Raw genomic sequence first — 18,610 nt, forward strand, 5'->3', positions numbered from 1 at the left:
TCATAGAGCCACCTGGGAGCCAGGGAATATGAGAACAGTAAGTAGATGGGAAAAACAATCAGAAATTAGAGATTAGACTATGTCATTTTATTTCATGCAGTGGATGAATGGGATAAATGTGTAGAGAAGAGATTTTTATTAGATCTTGGCAGTTTTTTCTTCATGTGTGTGGAATGGTTTATATGTGTTTTCAGTGTTAAAGTTTACAGGATAAACTGGTGGAAGGGAGGTGGTGGAGTGGGAATGTACTGCATGTTATTACTGAAAATTGGATAATTACCTTTCTTTTTATACTGCAAGAAGTTCACATGAAACCTGTATGAAATGATCAGTGAATAAGAGATCACAGAATAGATATCAAAATTTTGCTGGATGGTAGATAAAGAATCATTCTCATTTGGAGTAAAATAGAAAGAAAAAGTACCTTTAAAAAATTCTTCAAATTAGAATAACATAAAAGCCATATACTGACATTTGCAACCTTTCTCCTTTCTCCTTGACAGGTTCTTTGGCATGGACGCAGGTTCAGTGGGAGGATTAGACTTGACTGATCAGACTCCTGTTTTATTAGGCAGCACGGCCATGGCAACCAGTCTCACGAATGCAGGAAACTCATTTAGCGGTCCGCCTAATCCTTTAGTTCCTAGATCCAGTAAATTCCAGAACTCATCCGTGGAAGACGATGATGATGTTGTTTTTATCGAACCTGTACAACCTCCCCCGCCTCCTGCACCTGCTGATCAGAGAACCGTGACATTTACATCATCAAAAAATGAAGAGCTGCAAGGAAATGATTCCAAAGTTCTGCCTTCCTCAAAAGAATTGGCTTCTCAGAAGGGAAGTGTAAGCGAGACAATTGTCATTGATGATGAAGAGGACGTGGAAACAAACCAAGGGCAAGAGAAAAACTCCAATTTTATTGAACGGAGACCTTCTGAGACTAAAAACAGAACCAATGATGTGGATTTCTCCACTTCCAGTTTTTCAAGAAGTAAGGTAAATGCAGGAATGGGTAGTAGTGGTATCACCACAGAACCAGACTCTGAAATTCAGATTGCTAATGTTACCACCTTAGAGACAGGTGTAAGCGCTGTGAATGACGGCCAATTAGACAGTACTGATGGGCGAGACATGAACTTAATGATTACACATGTAACGTCACTGCAGAATGCCAGCTTGGGAGATGTCTCTAACGGACTGCAGTCAAGTAATTTTGGTGTTAATATACAAACATACACCCCATCTTTAACTTCACAGACCAAGACTGCAGTAGGACCTTTTAATCCTGGTAGAGTGAATGTGGCAGGAGACGTATTTCAGAACGGAGAGTCTGCAACTCATCATAACCCTGGTAAGCAGTGAGAGACCTTCTGCTCCATGTAGAGGAGTTTAAGCTGGCTGATTCTTTTTCCTATTGGGGTAATTGGTGCTACGTTGGTTAATTTATTCCCGTAAGATATGTTAATGCTACTGACTTTGAAGGGTGAAATTTTAACTAGTAAGAGATGTAAAACTATGTATATAGTATTTCTCTGTAGATGATTAGAATATTAATGAAAGAAATTAATGTCTAAAGGAATTTTTTAAATGCTCTTTATGTTCACCACACTAAAATCAAACAATTTGGCATCTTTGTCATGTACTTACCTTACGCTAGTCTATTGATAATAGTATTGTTTAATTTTGACTGTGTATCTGACTTTAATTTTTATTTATTAGCACTTTATTTTTTTTTATATTTGAAGATTGGTAAATTTCTTGACTGAACATTTTTTCTGCTGGTACGTTTGCTCTTTGAAAACATAATAGGGAAGTTATAGGAACTCTGTTGGGGGAGATTAGAGCTCAGGGGTAGAGCATTTGCTTAGCAGGCACGAGGTCCTGGGTTCTGTCCCCAGTCCCGCTACTAAATAAGTAAGTAGGTACACCCCCCAGCTCTGGCTTTCTCGCAGCCACGTGTCTATTCCCCCACCCTCTCCTGTGCCCTCTCTGTCCTCCTCGTCCTTCAGGCCCAGCAACTTGGTCAGTCTAGGGCGTGTAGGGGGCGGGAGGGCACGACTGGAACCAGGTGTGTGGAATGTTCTGTGAAGTGCTAGTCGCTTTCTTTCTTACGATTCTTTTGGCTATGAGAGTAAATGTCTAATTGTTAAAGAATGTTTGGAAAATCCATACTCATAAAAGGAGGGAAAAAATCCCTTGTGGTCTTAGTAACGGTAGATTACCACTGTTAATGCTTCGAGTGGTTGTCTTTCAGCCTTTTCCCTTTGTATTTCTTTTTATTTTATTTTATTTTTTATTGAAGTGTAGTTGATTTTTGATCCTTTGTATTCTTAACTTGGTTGAAATGTGTTCTTTATAATTTTGCTTCCTTTTCTTCCCCGTTTAATATTACACTGTATTTTTCTCAAACCATTAAAATTATTTATACACAAAAGTTTTCATCACTGCACAGTGGGTATGAATGTACCGTTGCCTTATTTGGCTTTTACATTGTTTCCCATATTTTACTTTTGTCGGTCTATGATAAACATTTTTTTTTCAAATTTATTTCTTTAGAGTATTTTCCTAGAAGTGAAGTTAGTAGGCCGAAGGATATCACTACCCCCACCTCTCCAAAGATTTTTGGTTTAACATGTTTTTGGTTTATAGTAATTTTGAAGGAAATATTTCTAATTACTCAATTTGGAAAATTCCTTCCAGGGCCCCTTCCCCTTGTATGTGTTTGTATATATTTGTTGATAGGTCATTATACGTGTATGTGTGAATTTGTATGAGCATTTTTAAGTTGTGGAAATATGTTGTTATACTGCCTTTCAGGAAGTTCTTACCAATTTATATTACTCTCAGCTGTGTATTAAAGTGTCTTTCATTGTAACCTGCTGGCTCACATAAAAGACATGAAAGTACCCAAATTAGCTTTCAAAATAGCTGTTTTGTCTTTCTTGCAATTATAAACATGTTAAAAACATAAGAGAATTAAAAAGAAAATAGCATTCAATCTTACTGTTGAGAATGGTGCATTTAATTCTCACCTGAGGTCATAATAAAGGTATAGTTTTGCAAACTCACCCCTCTTCCTGCTCCTTTAAATATCTAACAGTAGATCTTGAACTTTTAACCATATCAAGAGTATATGTTTGATTTTGTTAATTCTCTACTTAGTTTATGTCCAGTTTTACTTAAATAACTCCTAAGAATATTCTTAAGCATGTGTCTCGGGGTATTTAATTCTGGAGGAATTGCTGGGTCAAAGCACATTCGTTACAAGAGTTGTGTTTCTGTTCATGTGAAGTCTTACCCAGGGAAACTAGACAGAGACACATGTTGCTCTTAAATTTATGGATTAGCTCTTGTGTTTGTGTGCTGTTTCTATCTCTAGTAGGGAATTGTAAAATCTTGGCTATTTATACTGGCTCTCGGACTAGTTGTGACTTGGGCAAGTTAACCTACTCTCCCCTAACGTCCCTTGTATAAAATAGAGTGTGTAGACAGAATGATCAGATCCCTTCCATTCCCGGAAGTATTTTGGTGTTGGAGGAGGAGGTGAAAATTTGAAGGTAGGGGAAATATAAGAGCTGAAGTATTGATGAAAGGAGCCGTTGTATTATTTATACATTACTCTGTATTGTATGTAATACATTGTATTATTTATATGATTTACACAGGACCTAAAAATGAATTAAAAAAAAAAGCCGTAGTTTTTCCTAATAGATGCCCTTAGGTTTAATTAGGTTCCTTTAATATATAGTCAAATGAGAAGCCCTACAAAATGGAAAATCCTAATGAGCCAGTATCTGTGTTGTGAAAGCTCTTCCTCTTAACGTGTGCAAATACAATTTTTGGTCAAAGGTCCTTTATAAGATGGACTTGCCAGTTGTTTCAGTGATTTGCTTTCATCCTGTCCATTAGTAGTTTTACCTCTTATAAACTAGCTGGTTACCTTGATGACCGCAGGATGACAGGGTTCCAGAATGCACTGTTTATTCTGTGTGTAAAGTTTGTGGAATAAGGTAAAACTTGAATTGCACTGTCTGTAGCCCTTGAAACCATTAGGTTGATGGACTGGGTCAGAACTAGGAAATTGCCTTCTTCAAGGTTTTGGTAGTTAAAGACGCTTCCTCTCACTCTGGATGTATTTCTGCTTCCTGTGGAAGAAATAAACAATTACTTTTCACATGGGAGGATTGCTTTTTTTGTTTGGAAGTTCGAAATTTAAAAAAACTAGAAAGGAAAAGAATTACAAGAGATCCAAGTAGTAGAAATTAGCAGTGGTGGCCTGGAAAGTTTCAAAATGAAAAAATGTGGTATTGGTAGTGTAGGGAGGGGTGTGTAGCACAGTAACCAGCACAGTGAGCTGGAGACCTCACGCCAGTCCTGAAAGAGGCCACTGCGAATCAGAACCGAGGGGGACCGTGCCCTGGGTGTGGCCCCGGGTCTGAGTGTGGGCTGGTGAAGTGGTGTCTGCTGAGGCTGCTGGCGGTGGTAGAGGAAAAGGGTGGCCTTGGTCACTCTGTGCTGGCTTAACATCATCATTTCTGTGTTGCACTCTCATTTCTCTGATGTAATGTTGTATATTTAGAGGTTATGGAATTAAACATGTATATGGAAGAGCTGTTTTGAATATAATCGTTTGTCAACTTTATCAGATCTGTATTATGTTTGTCCAAAGTTCTGGTTGGTCAAGACTTTGTTACACTTTTATGTTGATTATGTGCTCCCTGCTTAAAGTAATATTCTGTAAGTTCTTCCTGTTTAATAACTAATGGCTAATGTGTTTTAATGCCTCGCATGTGTCAGTCACTGTGGTTTGTTACATGTAGCATCTCATTTAATGTTGCCATTTCTGCGTAGAGGAGTTAGGCAGGGTGTAAGTTCAGAGCCGGAACAGCAACTGGCCATTGTAGCTCCGCAGTTTGGGACTTCACCTCTCCGTTGCACTGCACAGAGTGGGAAATGAAACCTGTTCTCTGATGTCAGTGTCAGCATCTACAAGTACCTGTTTCATGACCCTGTCTTGTGTTCTCTTTTTAAGATTCTTGGATCTCCCAGTCAGCATCATTTCCCCGTAATCAGAAACAGCCGGGGGTGGATTCTTTATCACCAGTGGCCTCGCTTCCTAAACAGATTTTCCAGCCTTCTGCCCAACAGCAACCCACTAAACCAGTTAAAGTCACTTGTGCAAACTGCAAAAAGCCTTTACAGAAGGGACAGACAGCTTATCAGCGCAAAGGATCAGCTCACCTCTTCTGTTCCACCACCTGCCTCTCTTCCTTCTCTCACAAGCCTGCTCCAAAGAAACTTTGTGTTATGTGTAAAAAGTAAGGATTACCTTTCAACAGATTTCCCATATAGGTGAATATTGGTAGTATAAAGTTTGAGGAAATTTGTCTTAGAGGTGAATTACTATGTTTTAAAAACTGGTAAGCTAGTTGTTTGAATCTTAAAGCCAAACTCATATTTGTAATGGCTTTGGAGGGTACTCTGTCAAGCCCAGGTAGCTTAGGATCGAAAGCCTTACTATTTGGATAGGCTTTGGGGTTGACTTAGATACCAGGCCCTTGTAATTAATTTTATCTGTAATCTGCATTAGACTACTTGAATTTATTAATTATAGGAATTTAGTTTTAGCTAGATAAAATTGTTCAGCAATTTATATATGACTAGTTCTGTATTAAAATAAGATAATAATAAGATAAATAATAATTAGGTCAAATTTTGTACTATCTTCATAGTAAGACTACTAAAAATCAGCAAATCTTTGGATTTTTCTCTGTATTTTTTTGTTTTGAACAGTAAGTCATTTGAATACTCACTGTTTCAAGACTCAGAAGATACCAGTGTTTTTTTTTTTGACAGCCTTGGAGAGACAGGGTCCTCTCCTCTGCCATTTTTTAGGTCTGACTTCACTAGTTAAAAATAAGTTGAATATGGTGTATTATGTGCAGATCAGACAGGTGGGTTTCTGTGCCATCTCTCGGAGGAGCCCAAGTTTTTGTCGGTATTTTTAGATCTTAGAACTTTGGAAAAGGCTGAGTGCCCTGATGGATTTATAATTCAAATATCGGAACACTTATTATACAGGGTTTTAATTGCTTTACAGTAGTGGACTTGCATACTGCAGTGTAAAACCTGGAAATTCAGCATTAAAGGAAAACTTCACAGGTCATCAGAGCTGTTGTTTATGAACATTTCTGCTTGCAGCTGAGAGCTGTATAGAAAGGGAGGTGGGGTTATTTGGGGTTTGGGGATGTATTTAAGTTCGCTTACCCTCTTTAGAAGAATGCCATGTTCCTGTGATCTACATACTTCATGCTTTTACTTACCCTTGGGAGGGAAATTGAATAGGTATTACAAACGTGTATCTCAGTAAATTAGGCCTTGACGTTAAACTCCACAAATGGTAACAGCCTTTTAAAAAAGTGTTTCTAATAGCTGAAAGCTTTGTTAAGGAGTTTGAAGATAAACTGAGGAGTGGCAGGGATTTACTAGTATTGCTTCTCAGTCTTTGTTCATATTTTATTGCCAAGAGTTTTTAAATAGCAAAAATGATTTAATGAATCTGAAAATGGTGGTTGAGTCCCAGGACTCAGTCTATGGAAATTAAAAATGACAGCTATTACTCTTGTATTCGATTTCTTTTAAAGTAGAGCTTTGCTTTAAGTTGTTCCATGTGTTTTTCAGAGATATAACTACAATGAAAGGAACCATTGTTGCTCAAGTGGATTCAAGTGAGTCCTTCCAGGAATTCTGTAGCACGTCTTGTTTGTCTCTCTATGAAGACAAGCAGAACCCCACTAAAGGAGCTCTGAATAAATCAAGGTGTACAATTTGCGGTAAACTAACAGAGGTTTGTGTTCTTGTGTTCTGTCGCTTAGTTCTAACTCATGGGAATGTTTTTAACTTTAACAGTTCTGACAGTTTCTCTGGTGTGTTTCCCATCGTGAGGGCATGTCTGTCTTATGAATATCCCATTCTGCAATCCCATTCTCCCATAGGGGGAATGATTCACAAAAAAATTAGAATATAGTATCAACTGACATTTTCTCTGAGGTTGGGAACACTCACAGACAAAACCATAGTGTTTAAATAGGCTGACTACTCAAGAAAGACAACAGGCTTGCTTAAGAAGTAGAACATGTGGAGGGGATATTTTTGGTAACTTCACAGTATTAATATGACACACGTTCTGCATTTAAAGAAACTTGTATATGTACCTCATTTGAATTATTTGCAATACTGGCTCTCTCCTCCCTGTTCTAGAGCAGTGTGCTTTATGTTTCCTTTTGGATTTGCCTCAAGATGTCCAGTCTGTTTGAGAAGTTTTATACTAATACTGCTCACACTGGGTTGTTTCCTATCATTTTTAGATCCCTCTAGAGAATTTTGTGTGATGACCCTGGTGGTTCCCCCCCAACTCTCACCATACATATATTTCTTGTGTGTATAAAAAAAGTTCAAAGAATAATGAAATGTACTTTGTCTTTCATTTTCCCCAAATAAGCCTTCCACAGAAAAACTGAGGCATTTTCTTTCTGTTGGAGCACCTTGTTACTTAGCTACATGTCATGTATTAATTTGTTTAAAATTTTTTTTAAATTGAAGTATACCTGGTGTATAATGTGTTAATTTCTGTACAGCATAGTGATTCAGTTATACATATGTATGTTTTCAAAATTTTACTTGTTTTTCTTTTAGATACGCCATGAAGTTAGCTTTAAAAATATGACTCATAAGCTGTGCAGTGACCACTGCTTTAATAGATACAGGATGGCCAATGGTCTGATAATGAATTGCTGTGAGCAGTGTGGGGAGTACTTGCCCAGCAAAGGTGCTGGGAACAACGTCTTGGTCATTGATGGTCAGCAGAAGAGATTTTGCTGTCAAAGTTGTGTCAGTGAATACAAGCAGGTACTTCATGATCTAATCAAACCACCCTTTGAATGTGTTTTTAAGTTGCTGTAATAGTTTTACTCCAACAGCATTTATTAACCAGCTTTATCTTTGGATCTCATTCAGTTCCATTATTGTCTTCACATCTTAGAGATGACCTATTGCAGATGCATACTGAAATATATGTAGCTTATTGGAAGTCAGCTTGTGATTTTACATAGAAGGGCAAATGCTTACCAGAATAATTGCTTTTTTGAATCTTTTTTTGGGTGCTGCAGAGGGGTCATAAATACGATTTTTTAGATAGTGCATAGCTTAGGAATGATTCTTACTTCATTTAAAGGTTAATTTGCAATTTAAGGTTTTCTGATTTAGTTTATTTCTGAATTTATGTGTATGGTTTCAGAGTCAGAGAAATCTGGCTCCCGTTTCTTCTCTTGGTTCTTGCTCATCCTTTATATGTACCAATTTTTAATTCTTACTGTTTAGTTTTCTGTTCTTTCTGAAAAATGAAAGAAATAATTCATTCTTAGTTTTTTTTTTTTTTTTTTTTCCTATGCAGAAGGCAGACTGTTTGAATTGTTCCTTCATCACCTCACAGTGTGTCTTGGAATCATTCTCTTATTCTTATTCTTTTTATGGCTGCATGAGTTAAATTTTCAGGAATTTTGTGAGCTGGTTATTAAAAACACCCACTGTTAAACATTAAATTATAGAGACTTCTAGGTAAATTACGTTTGTACTAGTCTGCTAGGGCTGCTACAGCAAAATACCTGAGGGGCTCAGACAGCAAGAATTTATTGCCTCAGTTCTGGAACCTGGAAGTACAAGATCAAGATGCCTTTCTGGGTTGGTTTCTGGTGAGGCTGCTCTTCCAGGCTTATAGGCAGCTGCCTTTGTGCTGTGTCCTCACAGTCTTTCCTCTGTCCTCAAAAGGGGGTCGGGGTGGAGGAGTGTGTGCATGTGTTTTCTGGTATCTCTTCCTCTTCTTAAAAGAATGTCATTCCCATCTGGTTAGGACCTAACCTGTAGGACTTCATTTAACCTTAACTGCATCCCTAAAGGCCCTATTCCAAATATAGTCTGATTGGGGGTTAGGGCTTCCACATATGAATTTTTTAGGGGAGAGGAGGGTGATGCAACAATATTGAAAACAAAGGAAAAATACTCAGAGTGCTAAATGATAAGTTTTATCACTTCCGAATTATTTTATTACATTTTAGTATTATCTGTGCTCTTAAGGTTACTTATATTACTGTATTTGTGTGGTGGAAATATTACATATAGTGGTGTGCCCCTGTGCCTCTGTTCCCAGTTTCATGTTCAGGTCTATGTCTGTTCTTGTGCCAATACCATGCTGTTTTGATTAGTGTAGCTCTGTAGTATTATCTGAAGTTTAGGAGGGTTATGCCTCCAGCTTTGCTCTTTTTCTTCAGTATTGCTTTGGCAATTCTGGGTCTTTTGTGATTCCATGTAAATTTTAGGATTATTTATTCTATTTCTGTGGAAAATGTCATGGGTAATTTGACAGATTGCATTAAATCTGTAAATTGCCTTGGGCAGTATAGCCATTTTAACGATACTGATTCTTCCAATCCAAGAGCATGGGATGTCTTTCCATTTCTTTAAGTTAATTTCCTTAATCAGTGTTTTGTATATAGTTCTCTGTGTATGAGTCTTTCACCTCCTTGGTCAGATTTACTTCTAATTTTTTTGTTGTTTGTTTTGGATACAATTTTAAAAGACATTGTTTCTTTACTTTCCTTTTCTAATACTTCATTGTTAGTGTAAAGAAATGTCACTGATTTCTGTACGTTAATCTTGTATCCTGCTGCCTTGCTGAATTCTTTCATCAGCTCTAGTAGTTTTTGTGTGGAGCTTTTAGGGTTTTCTGTATATAGTATCATGTCATCTGCATATGACGACAGTTTTACCTCTTCTCTTCCAATTTGGATCCCTTTAATTTCTTTTTCTTGTCTGATTACTGTGGCTAGGACTTCCAATATTATTTTGAATAGAAGTGGTGAGTTTGGGCATCCTTGTCTTGTTCCAGATTTTAGTGAGAACGCTTTCAGCTTTTCACTGTTGAGTATTATGCTGGCTGTGGGTTTGTCATAAATAGCTTTTATTATATCGAGATGTGTTCCCTCTGTACCCATTTTGGTGAGTTTTTATCATAAATGGGTGCTGAATTTTATCAAATGCTTTTTCTGCATCTGTTGAGATGATGTGATTTTTATCCTTTCTCTTGACGTGGTGTATTATGTTGATAGATTTGCGTATATTGAACTATCTTTGTGTTACTGGGATGAATCCAACTTGATCATGGTGTATGATCTTTTTTATGTGTTGTTGGATTCTGTTTGCTAATATTTTGTTGAGGATTTTTGCATCTATGTTCATCAGTGATATTGGCCTATAGCTTTCTTTTTTGGTGGTGTCTTTCTCTTGTTTTGGTATCAGGGTGATGGTGGCTTCATAGAATGAGTTTGGGAGTATTCCCTCCTCTTCAGTCTTTCGGAAGAGTTTGAGAAGGATCAGTATGAGCTCTTTGTATGTTTGGTAGAATTCCCCAGTGAAGCCATCTGGTCCTGGACTTTTGTTTGCGGGGAGGTTTTTTTATTGCTGATACTCTTACTTCGTTTCTGGTGATCAGTCTGTTCAAGTGGTCTGTTTCTTGTTGGTTCAGTCTTGGTGGACTGTATGTTTCCAGAAACTTGTCCATTTCATCTAGGTTGTCCAGTTTGTTTCCATATAGTTTTTCATCGTGTTTTCTCTATTTCTTTATTTTTATGTGATGTCTATTTTCTGCTCCAGGGTCCCATCCAGGATACTATGTCATATTCAGCAGTCACGTCATCTTAGGCTTCTCTTGGCTGTGACGTTTTCCAGACTTTTCTTATTTTTGATGAGCTTAACAGTTTTAGGAGCCAGGTGTATTGTGAGAGGCTCCTCTGCTTTCAGCACTGGACAGTCTGGGCTCTGGGTTTATGAGGGAGATCAGAGGTGTTGGCCTTTTGCATTTTGCTGTTTTTATCACATGACAAGGGTGCCTCTCTCAACAGGACTTGAAATTGTTGAAGTTTACACTGATCACCTTGCTGAAGTGGTGATAGTCAGGACTCCCTTCTGGAAAGTTAACTCCTCTCCCCTCCCCAACCCATTTCCAGGTTTACTCTTTGGAAGGAAGGAAGTCACTCTCCTTTAGGGTGCAGTATGTAGACAGTTGGAAGTATTCCAACTGCGCAAGAAATCTGGACAAGAAATTTGCCCCTGTCTGACATTTTTTGGGGGGGAGCAGGGTAGAGGTGACTAGGTCTACTTACTTACTTATTTTTTAGAGAAGGTATCAGGGATTGAACCCAGGACTTCGTGCATGCTAAGCATGTGCTCTACCACTTGAGCTATACCCTCCCCCCTGACATTTCTTAACTGATTCATTCGTTTATTAATGCCTGTATGGACTCGTGGGTATTTATTTTGTATTTTGGGTTATGATTCCACACGGTTTGTTTTGTTGCTCAAGTTTTTCCAGGTTTGTCAGTTGGAAGCACTTTAACTTGGTTCCTGTGTTCTTTTGAAATAGTCTTTTTTTTTTTAAATTTTTGTTACTAGTTGTTTTCAGTCCTAGGATTTTTGTTTGGATCTTCTGTTTCTTTGATGAGAATTTCTGTTTTTTCATTGTTGTGTTTTTATTCCTGGTGGAAGCATTTTTGTCATGGCTGCTTTAAAAGTCTTTGCCAGATAATTCTAGTGTCTTTGCATTTGAGTTGTCTTCCTGGATTTTGGTGAGACAGGCGATGCTTCCTTTTCAGGGAAGCCTGGACCCTTGGGGCGTTCTGCCTGGGTCTGACTTACCCTGCTGAAGCTGGCTTTCCTTGACCCAGCTCTGCGCGTAGCCTCTGTTGACACCGGGGGGTCGGGGTGGGGGGTAAGCGTGGGAGTCTGGCTGCCCTGGGCCTGGGCTGGTCCTGCCTGGAGTAGCAGGAGCACCTTCTGCCCCCCGCACAGCCTCCACTGATGCCAGAATGATTTCACAGGCTGGTTGCAAGATAGTGCTTTTCATCTTTCTTTTTAAAAAACTGTCTCAGTTTTATAACTTTACAATTCTCATAATGTATGTTCATAATTTTAAGTAACTATGTGGGAATCTGTGCATGCACTGTTACCGATGAAGGGACAGAGTCGGACATGTTGGACACCCTGCACACATGCTCTAGTGAGTGTCATTTTTTCCCGGGAACAGCAGTTCCTACAGTGACCTTTTCTCGTCCCCGCCCTCCCCTGCCCTTTGACCTTTTGTCTCTAGCATTTCACCTTGGCTGTCATTTTTGTACTCACGTCCCCCCAGCCCAGGCAGTTTCTGGCATGTGCTGATACAGGTAGTTAGTAACCTGGACCCTGGCAGTGGAGACTGTCCAGTGCTCACCACGGGTCTTTCAGTAGTTCCCGTTTTCTTGCCTAGTATTTTGACTTTCATGGAAAGGAGGATGCTTTCTGCAAGGAGTAAAGACAGAAATTTGTTAAATACGCTTTAAAAAGAGGTTCCGACACAACCCATTTGCATATGAAGAAAATGCAAAATCTCTAAATTAATTTAGAATGCTGTGAGATTTCTTTCTAAGTATTATTAACAGGCTTTCATGAGATCTTAGAATACACTGTCACATAAGAGAAATAAGTGATTTCTTTCAAGGTCTGCTTAGAGGTGAGTCCCATGTAAGGGTCTATATTTTAATTCCTTATTTAGTTATTACATTGTTTGTCACCAAATGTTTTTTTTTTGATAGGATAATTAAAATTATGTAATAATTGGCACTGGGGATCAAATAGGCATTTTTGAAAGCTGGAATGAGTTTGCTTGTCACAGAACAGGTAGTTAAGAATCGACTGTAACAGATTGCTTGTTGACCTTTCAATCCAGCAGCCTTTCTTTATATCTTTTTATGAAGTCTTTAAAAATCTTTCTTTAGGTAGGTAGCCACCCAAGCTTCCTGAAGGAGGTTCGAGATCACATGCAGGACACTGTGCTGATGCAGCCCGAGGTAAGCAGGAGCCCAGCTGGGGCTGCGGCCTGCTGGCTTCACTCACCACTACTTACGGCCTCCATTGTCTCTGAGAAATTGTGTGCATTCTGAAGGGTGTTAACATTCATGAACTTAAAATATGTCAGATGGTGATCGTTTTCTTACTTTATCTCTTAGGATGGACAGACTTTCTTATTTCACCAAATTTTACGTGTGTTTTCTTGTGATATGGCCGTTGGCCATTTGCTTTTAGGATTGTTTCCAAAACTTATTTTAAAATACCAGATTTTTAATGCATAGTACCTTGACCACAGTGGGCATTTAATTACAGGATATAAAAGTCCCTCTCTTGTGCCTACCTGAGAGATTTTTTAGAAAACCCTTTTTCAAAAAGTTTCTGTGTCTATATTCCCAGTAAGCCACATGAATAAATTAGTACATGGATAAGAAATACATACAATTAAGAATAATTGTAACTATAGTACAGTGTTCAGAAGAAGGAATTTTATGTTAATGTAATACTCTTCATATTATTATGTATTATTTGATAAATCCATAGATGTTATTCAAGTCTTATCCATTAATGTCCCTTATAACAACTTGGAAAAAAATTATCCCGTGTCTAGCATCCAATCCAGGATTACAAGCCAGTATTTAAAAAAATTTTTTTTGTCCCCCCCCTTCTTCTGAGACCCTAGTTCCTGATACATTAGACTTCCTGCTCCTGTCCCTTGATCATGGTGGCCCTGTTTTTATTGAGGTTTTTAAAGTCTTCTTTTCCTTCTTGCTTCATTTTGGGGTGTTTCTGTCTTTAATTTTATTGATCTTTTCTAATTCACTGTTAATTTTCATCCCAGACTTCATATTTGTCACCTCGAAAAGTAGTTCCATCTGCGTCTGTTTTATGTCTTTTACTCCTGACCTCCTTATGTTCATATTTTCCTCTAGAGATTTCTTGGATATATCAGCATATTTATCATAGTAGCTCTTTTAGCATCGTTACCTACTATTTCCCTCTCTGTCCTTTTTATATCTGTCTGCAGCTGAATTTTTAAATTTCTGTAAGATGTTGTGCAGTCAGCCTTCCCTAACCACAGGTTCCCCATCCACAGATTCAACCATACAGGAATCTAAAATATTTGGGGTAAAAATTTTCAGAAAGTTCCAAAAAGCACAACTTGAATTTGCTGCACACTGCCGGCTGTTCACATTGCATCCACACTGGACTAGGATTGTAAGTGAGCACGGGCGTGCATATCTTAGAGATGTGCAGAGGCTGCTTCAAGCACTACACATTTTACATGAGGGACTGTTCTGTGGGTTTTGGTGTCCAGAGTGGGGGTGGGGTCATGGAGCCAATTCCTTGCAGATTGGTTATGTGTTGTGCGTGTTTAAAAGCTATTGTTTCATATGTGAGTTTTCCAGGTGTTAAAAGGTGGAGGTTAAATCTAGTTTCTGTTACTCTGTCCCGGCTGGGGGCAGCAGTCCTGTCTGTTTTAATCTACTCTGTCTCTGTCTTTCACGACCTTGACATTTTTGAGTGCCGTGGGGCCTTTGGTAGAGTGCCCCTTGATTTAAGCTTGTCTGCTGTGTCTCAGGATCACACCGAGGTATGTTCCAGGGGTGACTCCCTGTAAGTGAAACGGCGCCGCCTTAGTGCCTCCCTACAGGAGGTGTGTGACGTGCGTGTCCCGTTACTGTACGCTAGCTTGGCTCACTTGGTTAAGAGGGTGTCTGGTTCATTTTTCCAGGTACAATTATTGTTTTTCCCTCTGTATTTAAGTTTTTTGGGAAGGGATATGTAAGTACCATGTTGCTCAGTACAATTTTCACTCACTATTTGTAGCACCTGTAGTCAGTCAGAAAAGTTTTAAAAATTACAGAAGTAGTTTATGTGGAGGGGGGAGAAAAAATTGTGAACTAAAACAGTGAAGAAAAGTAAACCATGATGGTATGTAAATTTTTTGGATCTTTATTTGTCTGCACAAACATCTTGTAACAAAGAGAATTTCAGGGCCTTATTGAACAAATGAAGTATAAGTTTTATTTGAATGTATCTCTTAGTCTTCACTTAGTGTATACACTAGTATAACACCATGTCGGTGTTTCACCACTTCTTCCTTCTGGGGGGTTCTTCACTGTTTTTGTCCTTTGGATCCCCTTAGCAACGCGGATCCTAGACTGATTCTCAGAATGTTGTTAAATGCGTAAAGTAAAATATCTATGATTATGCCTAGAACCAATTATTCAAAATACAGTTACCAAAATATTTTTTAAAAATTTAAAATTAATACATATGTACTTTATTAATGTGTTAAGTAATAAGAGAGTGGTTAATAACTATAATGTTTTTTTCTAGTAATCTTGGACATAAATAATATATTGAGCTATCTGCTAGTATAATACAAAGCTGGGGATTTTAACTTAGACAGAGTCACAGGTTCTGCTAAAACTACTGTGCTTCGTTGCCTCTCATCGGAACAGAAGAGAATGCTCCATCTCAGGGCGATGCTGTTGAGTATGAAGGCCATGCCCATGCCGTGCTGTGGGCCAGGTCGAGTTCGGCAGTGCCGGCTGTGGCGGGAGCTGGTTCTATGCAGCCACGCTTGGGCTCTCACTTCCTAGATTAGATTTGCAGCAGCAAGTAAATTGGGCCTTTGTCTCCTGAGCACCTACTCGTGCTGTCCACGTGCTTGGCTACTGATGTACTAAATAATATGTTTTATTACATGTAAGAGGGAAAATCAGGGAGCAGTTTTAAAATCATGTGATGGTTAATTTTGATGTTGAATTGGTTAGCATTAAAATTTAGGGCATCTTTTATAAATGAGTAGACTAAAAATTAGCCAGTTTGCCATAAACTCCCCATTATTTTTACCCTTTACCTCACCAGTATCATTTCAATCAGTTCTGCCTCATACTTTTTTTGTTTTTACTGAATTTATAAATCATTTTATTTTCCCCCATGCCTGAATGGGGAATATAATAATTGTGAATTTGTTCCACTTACTTTCATTCTTTAAATTACTCAATTCATATTTATAAGGATGTGTGAAATTTAGACAAAATTACTTACATAAGATTGAGAAAACATAGCATGACAGTACATTTCTTTTCTTTCTTTACTCCTTTCTTTTTTTTTTTTTTTCTTTTGGCTAATGTTCTTCCATTAAATGGATCCTTTTGTTTTCGAAGTAATGGTAGTTGTGAAAGTGGCCGTGTTAAAGTATTTTCAGTATTAATGATTCTGTCTTTCCAATAGTACTTTCTCATTCTCTTCAGGTAAAACTTTGTCAGTGTGGACCAGTTGCTTAGCTTCTTTGTTTACTTGACCCAGTTCAACTGGTCTACTTTTTATTGGTATGTCTTAAAACTTACTAGTTACTTAACCATTCTGGCAATAAAATCATTGTCAACTTGAAGGATGTATCTAATAAGTTTAAAAAAAAATTAGTTGAAGGTTAGAATGGTTGGTTGAACTTCATTTATACTGGTAAAGTAATTCTTCATAAGTGATGCTACGTGGAGTTCTCACACATCCACCTGCTGAGAGCTGCTGTATTTTATTCTCTCTAATCTGTGTTACAGTGGCAGGTGTCTTGGTATTTTAGTATTACTAATTTGTACTGTGCTGCTAGATTTTAAACATTCTTTTATTTTCCACTGTTGATGTGTTTTCTTTGATCCTTGTTCTGATATAAAATTTAAATTGTTATATCAGGCCCCAGGAGAACATTCTGAACAAAAACCGGCACTCTCCTCTATTGTCTTTGCAACATTGGGAGAGTCATAATTAGACTTAAATAGGCTTGCAATTCTTTCCTTGTGAGCATTCTTTTGCTGTTGATAAGTTTTTATTTTTATTTTTTTGAGCCTAGCAGAGATTGAAGAACTTTCCTCAAGTTAAAGGAAACTTAAGGCTTTCTTTAGGTGGTATTTTGTGAGCAGGAGACAGGCTGCACAGGCTGTTTCCCTGGTACCACAGTGACTGACGCGCGCTCCTGGCATGTAAATTTACAGCTCTTTTCCCGCACCCTTTCTGTTTATTGTATGCTGAGAAAGATTTTTCTTTTTTTGATGTTGATACTAGTTTTTGGCTAATGTTTTTATCTTCCATTTATTTATTTTTTCAAATCCCATGGCCTTTATGAAATTTATCCATACAGTTTACCATTTTTTTGTTATTTTGGCTTGATTGTCATCTTCCCTGACATCTGTTACTCATCCTTCCATGGGACATTTTGAGTCCTTCCTGAATCATCACACTGTGCTAGGTGGTGTTGGGTGTGCAGGTGAGTAAAATAACCTAAACATTGTGTGGAAGGATGGATACAGCAGCCCCTCCGTATCTGTGGGGACTGGTTCTGGGACCCCCGAGGACACCAAAGTCCATGGATGCGCGAGTCCCTTCTGTAAAGTGACCTCACGTGTGAATACAGAGGACTCACTGGACGGTTGACTTTGCAGCATGATGTGTGGTGTTTGATTTAACTGATGGTGATAGTTCTGGACCCACTCAGAAAAGAAATCAAATACAAGTTGCACTTAAAGGCTTGCCTTGCCTTCTGTTTGATTTCTGATTGTGACTGTCAAGTTAACTTCTAAATACAAACACATCAGTTCACTTGAATTTCAGTTTTGTGAGACCATGTTTTAGTGGTGCTGCATTTGTGCAGTGATTTCCTGTGGCCTTTCCCTCAGGTGTCTTACCTCATTCTTTGAGTTACACCGAGGTCGGCAGTGTTCACCTCTGGCACAGTTGACCTTAGCTATTGACTAAGTGTTAACTTTAATAGCCAGATACCATTCTGAGTTAGGTTTTTTTTTTAATTAATAAAAATTTAAAGGTTTTTATATTTTATTTTGGTTGAGTGAGGTTTCAAATGTAGTAGAAAGGTGGTAAATCAGTTTTAAGTATCAAAGTGCTTGGAACAATAGCAGCTCAGTGGAAAAAATATTTAACATCTTCAAATTATTCCTCTGAAGGACTGTAGTCATTTGATTAAGACAACATTTTTTAGGTTCATTTAATTTCTTCTGTCAGATGATGAAGTCTGCCATCATTGTGAAACAAAAACACTGTGCCTTTCTTAGGTTTTCAGTTTCTATTTACATGTAGGCATTCTGTGTAAATAATTAATAGAGAAAGCCACTATTTTTGAAGGAGACTTAGCTTAGATCATACTTCTGTTTGGCCCTAATACAGCTGTACTGCAGTTAACAGTGTGAATCTAGATGAAGACTTCAGACTCACTGAACCTGGTTACAGATAAACAATTGTCTTATAGAGAGAAAGGGTGTAATGAGAAATACAGAAATTTCTTTCTAGTTAAATTGTTTTCTCAATTTTCTTTTTATGTTTCAAATTTTAGAAATACGGAAAACTGACCACCTGTACTGGTTGTCGAACACAGTGCAGGTTTTTTGACATGACCCAGTGCATAGGTCCTAACGGATACATGGAGCCATATTGTTCAACTGCTTGCATGAACAGTCACAAGACAAAATATGCAAAATCACAAAGTAAGTTTCAGGTGTTTGGAAAAATCAGAAAACTTTAATAATAGTAATTTCTTATCTACTCTTCTGTGACTTTATTTTTATACTTGTTTTTAACTGCATGAACTATATATTTTTATTACCACACTAAACTTTCTTACTGCAAACTTTTTTAATGGTTTTAAGCATTTCTT

General features: G+C 37.9%; 1 protein-coding gene across 4 annotated transcripts in view; it reads left to right on the forward strand.

Annotated features, from left to right (window-relative positions):
- Positions 1-18,610, forward strand: part of ZMYM2 (zinc finger MYM-type containing 2) — a 70,900-nt gene that overhangs the window by 20,979 nt on the left and 31,311 nt on the right. For 2 of the 4 annotated variants that reach the window (XM_074377860.1, XM_074377857.1), the window contains exons 3-8: positions 504-1,351; positions 5,033-5,318; positions 6,682-6,847; positions 7,696-7,908; positions 12,864-12,935; positions 18,290-18,440. In XM_074377860.1, coding sequence (XP_074233961.1) covers positions 504-1,351; positions 5,033-5,318; positions 6,682-6,847; positions 7,696-7,908; positions 12,864-12,935; positions 18,290-18,440 — 1,736 coding nt within the window. The remainder of the gene's footprint in view (positions 1-503; positions 1,352-5,032; positions 5,319-6,681; positions 6,848-7,695; positions 7,909-12,863; positions 12,936-18,289; positions 18,441-18,610) is intronic. The other 2 variants (XM_074377859.1, XM_074377858.1) reach the window with 2 other exon arrangements.

This window comes from Camelus bactrianus, chromosome 14 (assembly GCF_048773025.1).
Source record: "Camelus bactrianus isolate YW-2024 breed Bactrian camel chromosome 14, ASM4877302v1, whole genome shotgun sequence".
In the NCBI taxonomy this organism is placed as follows: Eukaryota; Metazoa; Chordata; class Mammalia; order Artiodactyla; family Camelidae; genus Camelus; species Camelus bactrianus.